Below are 12,052 nucleotides of genomic sequence, written 5' to 3'. Positions count from 1 at the left end.
CTCCCTTTCAACAGGAAGAAACAACCTGCAGAACCAGGCTCTGGAAGGGCTGACCACCGTTTGGGGTGAAGGAAGAAAGACAGGACAAAAGGAGGTCAGTCTGCACATACGTTACATGTGATGTATGTGCAGACTGACCTCTGCCTTTCTGTCAGCTGTGATTCATTTCTATGCTGATGACAGACAGATAAACCTGCCTATTAGACCCTCTGACACTCGCAAACTGAGTCGGCTGCTGAGAATCTTTAACATCTGGTTTAATGGTGATCTAAATCTTTGGACAGTCACACAGCAAAACTAAGGCAATAATGTTTTTATTTCCATTAGGAAGCTAAAAGGCATCCTGCAGTTATTATAACAGCACAGTCCAGACCTTTCACCGATGATAAACATGTTTTATTTTGGAGGAGCTGTTTGGTAAATCTCTTCTTTTACTTGATGTTTAATAAAGTCACGTGTAAACATGAGCCTGCAGACACCACCGTGCAGATGTTCAGTACTTGTATTCGTCTCTTGTTGCCCTTCATGTTGAGCCGTTTGACGTACTTTGGTTCTTAAAGGTGTTTTTCAAACGTGCTCTAAAAATACTAACTTACCTTCACAGAAGTACTTCACCCCAGCGTGGCCTCAGTTTGTGAAACGCTGATGTGCGCTGCACTTTACACCAAAGATTAAAGGTTGAATTTCTGTTTTCATCTGTCGCGGTGCTTAAAGTTACGTCTCTTTATCTCTAATGTCTTATTCCATCCTTGCATTTGCTTTCTTAGATCATCATAAAGATTATTAAAAAGAAACTGGAGGTTAATATTTGTTTCCTTCCTGTCCAACAGTGTGTGGATGTGTGATCATGAGTTCTGTGCACTGAAGCTACCTTTGATCATCCTCCGATAAGCCGCCGCTGCGTCTGTTCTGACGCACTCTGGGTGGACGTGGGACGGTCTTCGTCACTTTGATTTCACCTTCAGCCTGAAAAAGAAGAAAAAGACGACACAAACAGCTTTCAGTCTTTGGTTTCTGCTGCAGGATTTAACAGCCATATGGAGGATTAATAGCAGCAGCTGCTGCGATGCTGCAGCATCAGCACCTGTTTTTCTTGTTATAGACGCAGTAAAGAGTTTCTTTATTAAAACTCTGAGTTTAATACGACTGATCTTCAGAGGAACAAGTGAAAAAAGAACAGGGAACAGTCGTAGGTCCACACACAGTCAATCATCAGCGCTCAAACTGTAACAGGATAAATCACTGTAATCTGACTTTTTACAAAGCGTCCCAACCTTTCAGAAAACATCCCAAAGAAGCAAAAGTTCTCTGTGAAGTTTTGCAGCAGCCTTTTAACCTCTTCCTGCTGCAGCGTCCCGTACCTGGCTCAGGTGTGACGTGTACCTGTACGTACCCTGGGCATTGTCAGGAGGAGGTGTCCGGTGGTTTGGGACCTCTGAGCCGTCGAGCTGTCGGGCTTCACTTCGGCCGGCAGAACCACCTGAAATATCTGCAGAGTAAATTATTCACAACTTTAATTAGTAAGATTAATGCGCTGATCTGGCACCGACGCCATCCCAGTGTGTCAAATGACTTTAATCATTAGCGGGTCTTTTTATAGGTACGCTTTCCAGAAAGGACTCGAGAGAGAGTGACCAGAATAGCTCCAAAACAGAACGGTGGCGATCAATCACAGGAGAGGAAGCCTATGGAAACCAGAATCAAGCATGTGGGACGACAAATCGGGCATAAAATTGGACTTTTTCATTTTTTCATTTAATTCAATTTGATTATGAGGGGGAATGTGAGGAAAGCCACACTAAGGAGGAAAACTCTTCAGCTGCAGAGTGTGAGACGTGTCTGATGTGATATACACTCCTCACAGATGGCTCCTCCAGTCAATTCTCCCCGCTCTTCTCAACGAGTTCGTATTAAAAACGAATTTTGAAAGCCCGGACTGATGTATCACTGCGTAAATCACCCCGCCCGTCCAATCAGGACGACCTCTGGCACACAACAGCCATCCATAAACACTGTAACAGCTTGAAGTGCAGCCATGACATTCAGGAGTCTGGCAGCGAGAAGAAGAACTCAGAAGCTGCAGGGCTCCGAATTCATGAGGGAAAAAAGTTCATCGTGTGGTGAAACAGCTGTTTAACCAGGCTTAAAGCAGCAGAAGTCAATGCAAAGCAGCAACATCTGGGGCTGAAAACGACGTCTGCAGTTGTATACAGTCTTCTCTGAAGACGTGAGAAAAGTCTTCACAGGACTCTCTGCAGCCGTGAGAAAAACTGAGTCCACCGCATCTGCAGCAGGAATGACTAACTTCTCTTTTTCAGTACTGACAGTGATGTGATCAGTGCTCACGTCACTGTGGAGGAGTCTTGGCCCTTTTTTACAATGTTGGTTCAGGTCATTGAGGTGTTCATGGTCAGCTCACTAACGTACATCTTTACTACTTTCACAGGAAAGGATTGCTGGAATAAACAGAACTGGAATAAACTACTATCAAGGTTAGAGCGTGCAGTGCTCGGAGAAAAAGCAGAAACCCGAGAACTCTGCATGTTAGCATCTTAAGAGTTCATGGCAGTACAATTAGAAAAAGACTGAACAAGTTTAGCTTGTTTGGAGGGTTACAGGGAGAAAGCCTCTTCTCTTTAAAAACAACATGGCAGCACAGATTAGAGACGAGACAAAGTGGAGATGTTTGGAAACCAAACAGTTATCAGGACAGACTGTCGGCATGGTGGAGGAGGCTGATGACTCGAGCACCTCGCAGTCACAGCGTTAACCATGAACTCCTCTGTATGCCAAAGTATTAAAGAGTCAAATATGAAGCTTGGCTCAAAGTGAGTCATGCATCACGCCATGAACACAAGCACAGCAGCAAGTCTACAAAGAAAAGAATCAGAGTGTTGCAATGACCCAGTCAAAGTCCAGACCTCAACCTGAGCTGTGCATAAATGAATTCACTCAAATCTCAATGAAGTGAACAACTGCTGTAAAAAAGGTGGGCTAAGATTTCTCCACAACGATGTGAGAGACTGATGAAGTGATGATTACTGCAGGTTATTGCACTGAAAGTGGTTCGACAAGTTTCACGGGATGGAATCGGTTTTTCACACATGGCTTCTGCATTTTTTAGTTGTTAAATAAATGACACACCTAAATATGTCAGGTGCTGTTGTTCATATGACTGAATACATATGCAGTAACTGTTTTCCTCAGAAATCAATTCCTAAAAACATAAATAAATTAGCAGCTTTGAAAGACGTGGGAGAAAATGCAGTGGATGCGCAGGACGGAGGCTCCTGTCACAATAAACCTGTCAGACTGCAGGAAACCTCCAGCAGGGCTGCAGCGGCTCCACTTCTGCTGCAGGAGACTCGACTGATTACTGATCGTGAAGGTGTGTGCTTGAACAGAGCACATTTGTGGTGCATTTGTTCTGGACAGCTGCCATTTTTACAGAGAAAAAAAACAGTTTCCATCTGGGAAATTAATTCATAGTAGGCATATTAAAACTCTTTCCAAAAATACCGACGTCACATAGGTTTGATGATTCAGCAGATTCTGGAGGCCTGTTATGTTCTGTAAATCTGCTCCTCCATCTATCACACGTTCCCGCTGCTCCCAACAAGCAACATCACAGCAGTCAGTCGTCCGTACATCCTCCACACTGCAGACAGATCTCTGCATTAACAGGCAGTGTTTCAAAACACAGCGGAAAACTGAGATTGTAGGAGAAAAAGAGAAGAGCTCGAGGAGGTTTGGTCAGAAGTCTCACTTTTACTACTTTATAGCAGCTGGGTGAGCTCCTCACTGCTCCATGCGTTACATGATGATATGGGCCACACACCTTTACAGTTCTTACATGCTACCTGTTTATTTAACATTTGTCTTCCTGGTTTTATTCTTCTTCCTTTGTTTGTTTTACATTAGCATGCTTAATATAACTAAAGGTGTGCCACAGGGTTCGGTTCCAGGACCACTGCTATATTTGATGTATGTTATATATTTTTACATATATAAATAATCCTGGATATTATTGAAGTTTGTTTTTATTTACATTCCAACTTTTTCAGAACTCTCTTTGTATTTAGGAATTAATACTGATGACCCTCTTCTTCAGGTCACATTCAACTGGTAAATGAAAGTCGGGCTGTCCTTTGAGATGAAAACGAAACTTCTTTCTTGCACTTTCATGGCAGTGATGGATTATGAACATGTTATTTATACATGTGCATCTTCAATGCTTTCATATGCTGGGTCTGTCGTGAAGCACTGAGATTTATTACCAACCTTAAAGCTCTGTATGTAAACTATGTGCTTGGGCCCACACGTTCTGCAAAGACACTTAAAAACACTTAACCTTAAAAACATTGCAGATTTTTAATGTAAATAGCTGTGTTACTCTGATTTAGTAAAAACATGTTGCACACTTACACTTATGCTACCTCTGCCAGTCACCTCAATGTCAAAATATGAAGCTACTGTAAACATACACACAGATTTTAGAAGCACCAACTTCTCAAAATTAATCATATTTTTCATCAGCGATTGAATTTGAAAACTTTAGTTCTCAGTTTCTGTTTGCAGACAGAAATATGTGCATTCATCTCAGACCTTCTCTGGCTTTGTGGTGCTGCTGAAAGGGGAGCTGCTCCAGTTTGGTGTCGGCCTGCAGCGAGTCTGCTGCTGCCTGCAGTCTCTGAACTCCTCACTGTGAGAAATCAGAGCTGCACTATGCAGGACATACTGCTTGGTAAGTGCTTCCTGTAAACTTTAGAGGCCAACAGATATCTGCAGTAAGTACAAATACCTCAAACTGCAAGTAACATGTGCACAGTTACCTCAACTCAGCAACACGGGAAAAGATTTGCTGATTTGTTCGTGTTTGTGCTCCTAGAGCCTTCAAAATTCACAGGTTTGAATCCCAGAGCAACATGGAAATACGTTTAGGAAAATCTTCATCAAGAACTACTGTCGCAGTGCCCTTGAGCACAAGGACCTTCACTGGCTGACAGCAGCAGTCTGTGGTTAAACTGGCCTGCTTCCAGTGTGAATGAGAGGAGAATGAAAGTGGAGTCTGGAGCTCTGAGGACACGAACCGGTAACAAACAAAGTGAACAACCAGAGGAAAGCAAAGACAAAGACTCAGAGGTCTGACTGAAGATCGAGGTGAAAACAGCAGCAGGTGTAGGAGCAAAGACAAAGACAGGAAGTCACGTCAGAATCTAACCTTCAAACAGGAAGTGACTAAGACACAAAAACACAGAGACATGAACATTAAATATGATGACAAACATGGGGAAAAACGACCAATCTAAGAGGCACCGACCAAGAACTGTGCACAAAGAGCTGCTTCTGAATATTTACTATTATTATTCACTTTTCTTTGGTTTTAAGATGCACAGCAGAGTTTGGACAGCTAAAATTCTCTTACACTCGTCCAGGTAAAAATTTCACATTGTACTGAGTTGGCTGTGACATGTTTTCACTGCACTGAATCATTTTCTTATTCGTTTCTGAATGTGATGAATCTCGATTTTTGGTGCCAACAGCATGAAAGCAAAGCTCCAACCTGCCTCGTATGAAAGGCTCAGGCTGCTGCTGGTGTCATGAGGTGGGGGCTATTTTTATGCTCAAGCTGAAAGCATCTCTCTTTGACTGTCTCACAGTAGTCACATGGCCTCCACAGTCACCACGTCTCAGCCCAGCAGAGCAGTGTAGGGCTGTGGTGGAACGAGACATTCACTTTAAGGATGTGCAGCTGACAAATCTGGAGAAACTTTGTGCTGCTGTCATAAAAATATGAACCAAAATGTTTGAGGAATGTTTCCAGCTCTTTGACGAATCTACGCCACGAAGTATTCAGACAGCTCTGACGGGAAAAAGTGTCCAATCAGGTACGAGTAAGGTGAGCGTAACTGTGACTGTGAATATCTGCATGATGGAAACGGTGGTGAGTGAGGGTCTGAACAACAAACTTAACAAGCTGACAAAGACTTAATGACTGACTCTAAGTGGCTGCTGCTGCCCTTTATGATGGAAAAAGCCCCAAATTAATGGATTTGTTGTAAAGTTCAGAGTGTGCAGCCAAAACTACGCACAGGCTAAACTTCAAATTAGGCATCACCTAATCTGAAAGGTCACCAGTTAATCTGAGTATAAAAATAAAAGCTTTACAGCGCACCTTTCCCTTGACGCTGACTCTGGCGTACGACGGCTGAACGTCCACATCGATCAAAGAGGTGTCCATGTGTCTGTGCAAAGAGGAAGGTCAGTCATTATAAACACAGACAGGTACAGACGCTGATCAGCTGATCGGGTGGAGAGTTTTGGTCGGACATCTAAAAGCCCGTCTCTGTGAAAGAAGCACCGTGATGGGTTTTCCAACCTGAGCTCCGACCACAGTTTAAATCAATTTGGCTCGATGTGGCTGCGGTAAATCGGATTTGGTGCAAACAGCCACCACATTAGACAGAAACCAGCTACACAACACACACGAAGACAAACCATGACTAGACACAGATCTCATTTACAGCAAGAAGTTACATTTTAAAATAAAACGAGGTACAGCTTTTTCCTTTATCGATATCTAAGGTTCAATATTATTTGACAAAACTGAGAGTAACTCTGTGTCTCACCATTAAATATGGATTGATAAAACAGGTCTGTTCGCTCAGTCCATTTGAACCCCTATTTAAGACATGATTAGTTTTTAACTTTGATAAATGAAGCTGCAGAGAGTTTGTGCTCCTACCTGTAAACTTCCAGGTCCAAGATAATCGTGTTGTTTTCTTCATCTTCTGTTAGACAGAAATCCAGCCTGTTAACAACACAGAGAGCAACAACCCAGATGTTCAAACCAGGACACATGACACTGATTCTTAATGTAAACACTGCTATCTACACCGTGCCTCCACAGACTGTATATAATAGATGGACAAATTATTATGAAAGCTCAAAGACAGAGTTTTTGTCACCACGATGTTCATTTTTGGAGCCATAAGTGACAGATGACTGAAGATAAAGTCCGATCAGTAGACTTCCTGTTGGTGCCTTCCAGTCCTGTGATTCTAGCTGCAATACAGACATCAACTTAAAATCCAAACAGGGTATTTAGTTAAAACCATGCAGGCTTAAAAAGGAGAAAATTAGCTGTGGAGACCCAAACTGTTGTTTTTTTTTTTTGCAGGAGGCTGTAAATGTGTTTCTTTTTGCTCTAAAGTTGGATGTTGTGAGACGACCCTGACGGTGAGGTTGGTCAAACCCACATTATTTTATGGCTTAAACTTGTTTCTGCAGCATGTGACGTTCCCGGCCACTCGTGTGCATCTTTACTGAGCTGGCTGCTACGAGACAGGCTGCAGTGAAGCACGGCGTGCTGTCGCCCCGCTGCAGTAAGGTGATATATCACATAAAGCATATATTCCTGACCCGAGCGTGTCCTCAGCTCAGATTACCAATGAAATCAGGCGCGCTTTAAGGCCTCGACCCCTGTGGCCTTGCTCATGATATAAACCATTTGGATAATGGAGGAGGAGCGGGGTTGCCTGCAAGCGTTCATGTTTTTCCCCAACAGGACGACAGCAAGTGGACCAGAAAAAGCACCTGATAAGTTTTCACCTGCCTCACTGAGCCAAAGTAAAAACATGACAGATATGAAGAAGAACTGTGATAGAAACTGTGGACCTGCAGCGCTTTCCTTTATAATTGTTTCCAAAATACAAATTGAACCTGTTGATCAGTCAGGGCTTTAAAATGTTATACTTAAAGATCTGATCCCAATCATCTATGCAGCAAGTTGTCATGTATTGCTGCAACAAACATGCCATCACAGTGAGGATGGAAAACCTGCTTCTGTTTCTCGTTTCGTACTTGGGCTCATTGATATTCAAGACTCGTCCGTCAGCAGTGATCAGCGTCCTCGGGGCCTTCGGCTTCTTCTCTTTCCCCCTGCAGAGAAACAGCGCAGTGTGAGCAGATCACAAATGAAGTCAGGGTGTTTAAACAGTGGACTTACAGGTGACAGCACCTGGAGTCATAGTACCTTGGAGATCAAAGATTGCCCTCCCCTCCAGGAGCATCCTTAGAAAAAGAAATATAATGTGTAATGGAGTATGTTTGTGTAGGCTGAAGCCTGGAAACACAGCAGTGCAGGCACCTCGAAGGCTGAAAGTCATGAAGTCAGTATGAACGTAGTTTAACCTGCCTAACACAGGGTGAAGAACCCCTGCAGGTTCAACACCAAGCAAGATTATGTGGAATAATCTGAAAAACAACAACAACAAAAAAAGAAACTACCGATTAATCTGAGTGAGCCTGAAGAGGCGTGAGCCAAAAAGTGGTAGCTGCAATATAAAAGGGCAAAAGAATGAACGGTTCAAACAGGTATGATATAAAAGCTCTAAAAGTGTGATTTTAAAAAAAGGTGCTTGCTAACAAATTATTCTCTTCACTTGTCCTGAAAACTGAAACAAAACTTTTAGCTTCATACAGAAATATCAGATTAACATTGGAAATAGCTCATCAAAATTATAAATAAAAGTGGAAATTATTATGGAAGTTAAAAATATGAAAAAAGAAATTAAATTAGCGGCTAAACATGAAGTATAAAAATTTTAAATAACTACATAAGATTGTGAAAAAGCGCATAAGTTGAATTTGCCAGTTAAAAATACGGATAAAGAAATGAAATAGCTAAACACTTAAACAGCTAGCTAAAACCATTACCAAATGAAACATAAAAAACTGGAAATTATCAGCTAAATGTTTTGCTAGCAGTAAAACCGTTTGCTAAGTGTAGCTTAACAGTAGCTGTAAGCTAAAATTATTAGCTTATTATCATTATTATTATTATTATTATTATTATTATTATTATTATTATTATGGATGTGGAAAAACTAAAGACTGAGAAAAGTCCCAGAGTCATCCCTTCGGTGTGCTCTCATCACCATCTGCCGCACAACCGGTCGCTCAATTAGCTGCGAGAAGCAGACGGCGACACGAGCGCTGACGGGGAAACACACACCTCATATCAGCCTGTCTATTAGGCCCACCGAGCAGCAGATGAACCTGTCAGCAGTCCAGGTGGGTGAGTGTTTAGCGCTCTGCAGAGGGTCGGCCGCCGCGACCTCCGCAGCCGTACATCAGCCAAGGAGAGGGAGGGAGGCAGGAGAGGGGGCGACGGCGTGCTTGAGGAGGCTTCGATGTGCTGAACCGGAGGATGTCAGGTCGTGGTTTTTATTGGAGTGGTTGGCTGGAGCGAGCGATAATGAGTCTAAGTGAAACTGTGGAGAAGCCTCGTGGTCATCTGTGTGACAGCCCTGGAATTGTAAGAGTCGAATCAGCGGGGTTCAGAAGGCGAGGTCGTCACATGGGTCACGCAGACTTCAGAGAGTTCCTGGAAGTGCTTAGCAGGTCTCTGAAATGTGTGAATATACAGAGAGAGGGTGAATGCTGCCTCTGTGACAGTGCTCTAACTGTTAGGTTTATAAATGGACGCTTTATCTTCTCGGTTTGTTTTTATAGCTGATTAGACAGTTTTACTGATTTGGCCCATCTGATTGTTTCAGGTGCACAAACTGCTTCCACTCAGGATCCGAGGGCTCCCTAAATGGTTCAAAGTGAGCGTGAAAGTGATGATTTTAGACTCTAAGAGCTTCATGTTGGGCTTTCCTTCAGCATCAGTCGGGGTTTAATGACGCGGGACTCTGACTTCCACTGGAGTCCAAAATTATGACTGCTTCCTTCTTATTTCAGTCACTTCCTGGATGTGGTGGTGTTAGTCTGAGGTGAGGCTGACAGAAATTATCCAAACAGAATGAGCATCTCCATCACTTTCCGTTCAAACAGCAGCTTTTCCCTCGATGCCACATACTGTCGACTCGTCAAGGTCCCAGTGTGGCTGCCTGAGCTGTAAACCCATAACTTCTATCTTTTTAAGGGTGCATCTGTCAAAGAGCAGAGTAATGGGGACGTCAGAGGTGACAGTTCTAGAGCTGAGGGCGATCTGTTCAGACAGCGCTCAGTTAGCCGTGCGGCCCGCAGAGAAGTCCAAATCCATGCCGGATTCACAGCTGCATTCCCCACGCGGAGGACAGTAAGGTGCTGCAGCACCTCTGAACCCAACATCTGTTTGCTGCTGTTACAGTGACACACAGCACACGGGCAAAGTCATCCATCATAGAGGAGCTGTGAGAGCCACAGACCACGATTACACAACAGCTCAAATACAGCTCGACACCAAGAAGACACCAGCACTAAAACAGATCAATATTTTAAGGTAACTTTAAATTGTTGGGTCGCTCCTTAGAATATAAAGCACCTGAGGTGACTGTTGTCATTTATCAACATATGAATAAAACTGAATTGAATTCAAATTCATTGGAAGTGGAAAAAGATGGACGGATGTTTGGATGTGCTCTGTGCAGCTTTTCCAGTTTGAGGTTTGAACTGTAAAATGGACGTTTAGGTGTTTGTGTTTTCTTATCTGGAGCAAACTAAACGCAGACACAGTGTCGTTACTCTACTGCTTTACTCTGTAAACAAAAGACAACAGTGATCTTAGATATCTGGTTTCAGCATCACTGTTTTGGTTCACTTTAACTGCTCCGAAGTCGTCATTTTACCTGCATCAGGTAGAAAAGACTCTGACAGTGAACTGCTTGTAGCAGAAAACAGGCGCACTGGTGCATTTAGTGGTCTCGTTAGTTCCCTGTAGAGTTGGAGGAGATGAAAGAGGCTAAAAGAGGGTCAATAACAAACTTAGGGCTGTCTATACTGTCATGAATAAACACCAGCCAGGCAACATCTCTGTGTGGTGTTTTCCCTCCTCTCAGACGAACAGAGCAGCCATTTAACATGGGCCCGTCTCCCGGCTGACCTTATCGCAGAATCCACCTCAGGACCAGGAAATTCATCTTTCCTGACAATCCGGTGACGGCCCAACTGCACGCATCAAGTCAGCGCGCTCTGACAGCCGTGCGTGAGGAGGCGGTAAAAACGGCAACGCCGTGTCAACCTGATTTTCTGCTTGGACAGCGCGCTGGCCAGGGATGCTGCTGTGATGTGGATAAGTAGGTGGACTATCACCTGTATCACACCAGGATTATCCACAGGTGTAACCTCACATCTTCTAAATCCAACCGTCCTCAGCAAACGACTGAGGCTGGATTACTGGATTTATCGGCATACATTTCAAGACTGTGCAGATTTAACATCTCACATAACAAATGAAGAGGAGAGGATGTGACAGAAGCCCGACACGCTGAAACACCTCTGGGCTGATGTGAGGCGTTTCCTGTGGGCAGAGATTAAGCAGCGGGACACTTCCACAGTGTTCGTCATACACAGCTCAGCTGTTTGTGACTCTGTGGCTCGAGGTGTTATGAAAGCTAAACGCTGTGAGTCAGCGCTGCGTCCACAGGTCAGCGAGACGAGCGGACGGTGGATAGAAAGGGTTTTTTTAAACCTTTGCCTAAAGCGGAAAAATGACTAAGTAAAGCAGATGTGTCAGGCCTCGCTGTGCAAACAGCCAATTTATTACAGCATCCACTGATCCTGGACCAGCCTCAGTGCTGTGAAACCTCGTTTTATCCTGAGATATATTCTCTGTTTACGTCACAGGAGCCACGACGGCAGAACTCAACAAGTTTTACTGAAACACAAAGTCTGATGTTTCTGTGCTGCCTGGAAACGACACCCAGCTCTTTGTTTAAGATCACAGAGGAAATTATTGACAAGATTTTCAAAAAAAACTGGAACTTAGTTATCCAGTAAGACCTCACAGTTTCTCTCACTGGATAGAAAAGCTTTTATTTATGTTGACAAGAATCCACAGAGCCTGTCTGTTTCTCAGATTACATGAGGTGCTGCATCAGTGCTTATTTTGCATCTTATTTAGTGATTAAATAGCTCAGAAATTAGAAAACAAAAAGTACTTTTCATCTTTAAGGCTTTATAAAAACAAGCACAGTGATGTAAGGATTAAAGGCTCTGCTAACATCGTGATGTGGAGCTTGAACCATGGAGGCTGTCATAGCGACATCTGCACAGACCTAAGGCC

The 12,052-nt window shown here is 43.4% G+C and overlaps 1 protein-coding gene across 1 annotated transcript in view; it reads right to left on the bottom strand.

Annotated features, from left to right (window-relative positions):
- dnaaf11 (dynein axonemal assembly factor 11) overlaps nt 1-12,052 on the bottom strand; it is a 51,344-nt gene that overhangs the window by 10,881 nt on the left and 28,411 nt on the right. Inside the window, exons 7-11 of the mRNA XM_082514307.1 lie at nt 7,864-7,941; nt 6,746-6,811; nt 6,176-6,245; nt 1,394-1,489; nt 872-966 (exon numbers count right to left, since the gene is read on the bottom strand). Of these exons, the coding sequence (XP_082370433.1) occupies nt 872-966; nt 1,394-1,489; nt 6,176-6,245; nt 6,746-6,811; nt 7,864-7,941 (405 nt within the window). The remainder of the gene's footprint in view (nt 1-871; nt 967-1,393; nt 1,490-6,175; nt 6,246-6,745; nt 6,812-7,863; nt 7,942-12,052) is intronic.

The sequence above is a fragment of the Aulonocara stuartgranti genome (genome assembly GCF_965226115.1).
Source record: "Aulonocara stuartgranti genome assembly, chromosome: 18".
Lineage (NCBI taxonomy): Eukaryota > Metazoa > Chordata > Actinopteri > Cichliformes > Cichlidae > Aulonocara > Aulonocara stuartgranti.
The sequence above is the reverse complement of the archived record's forward strand: the minus strand, read 5'-3'. Positions and strand labels throughout refer to the sequence as shown.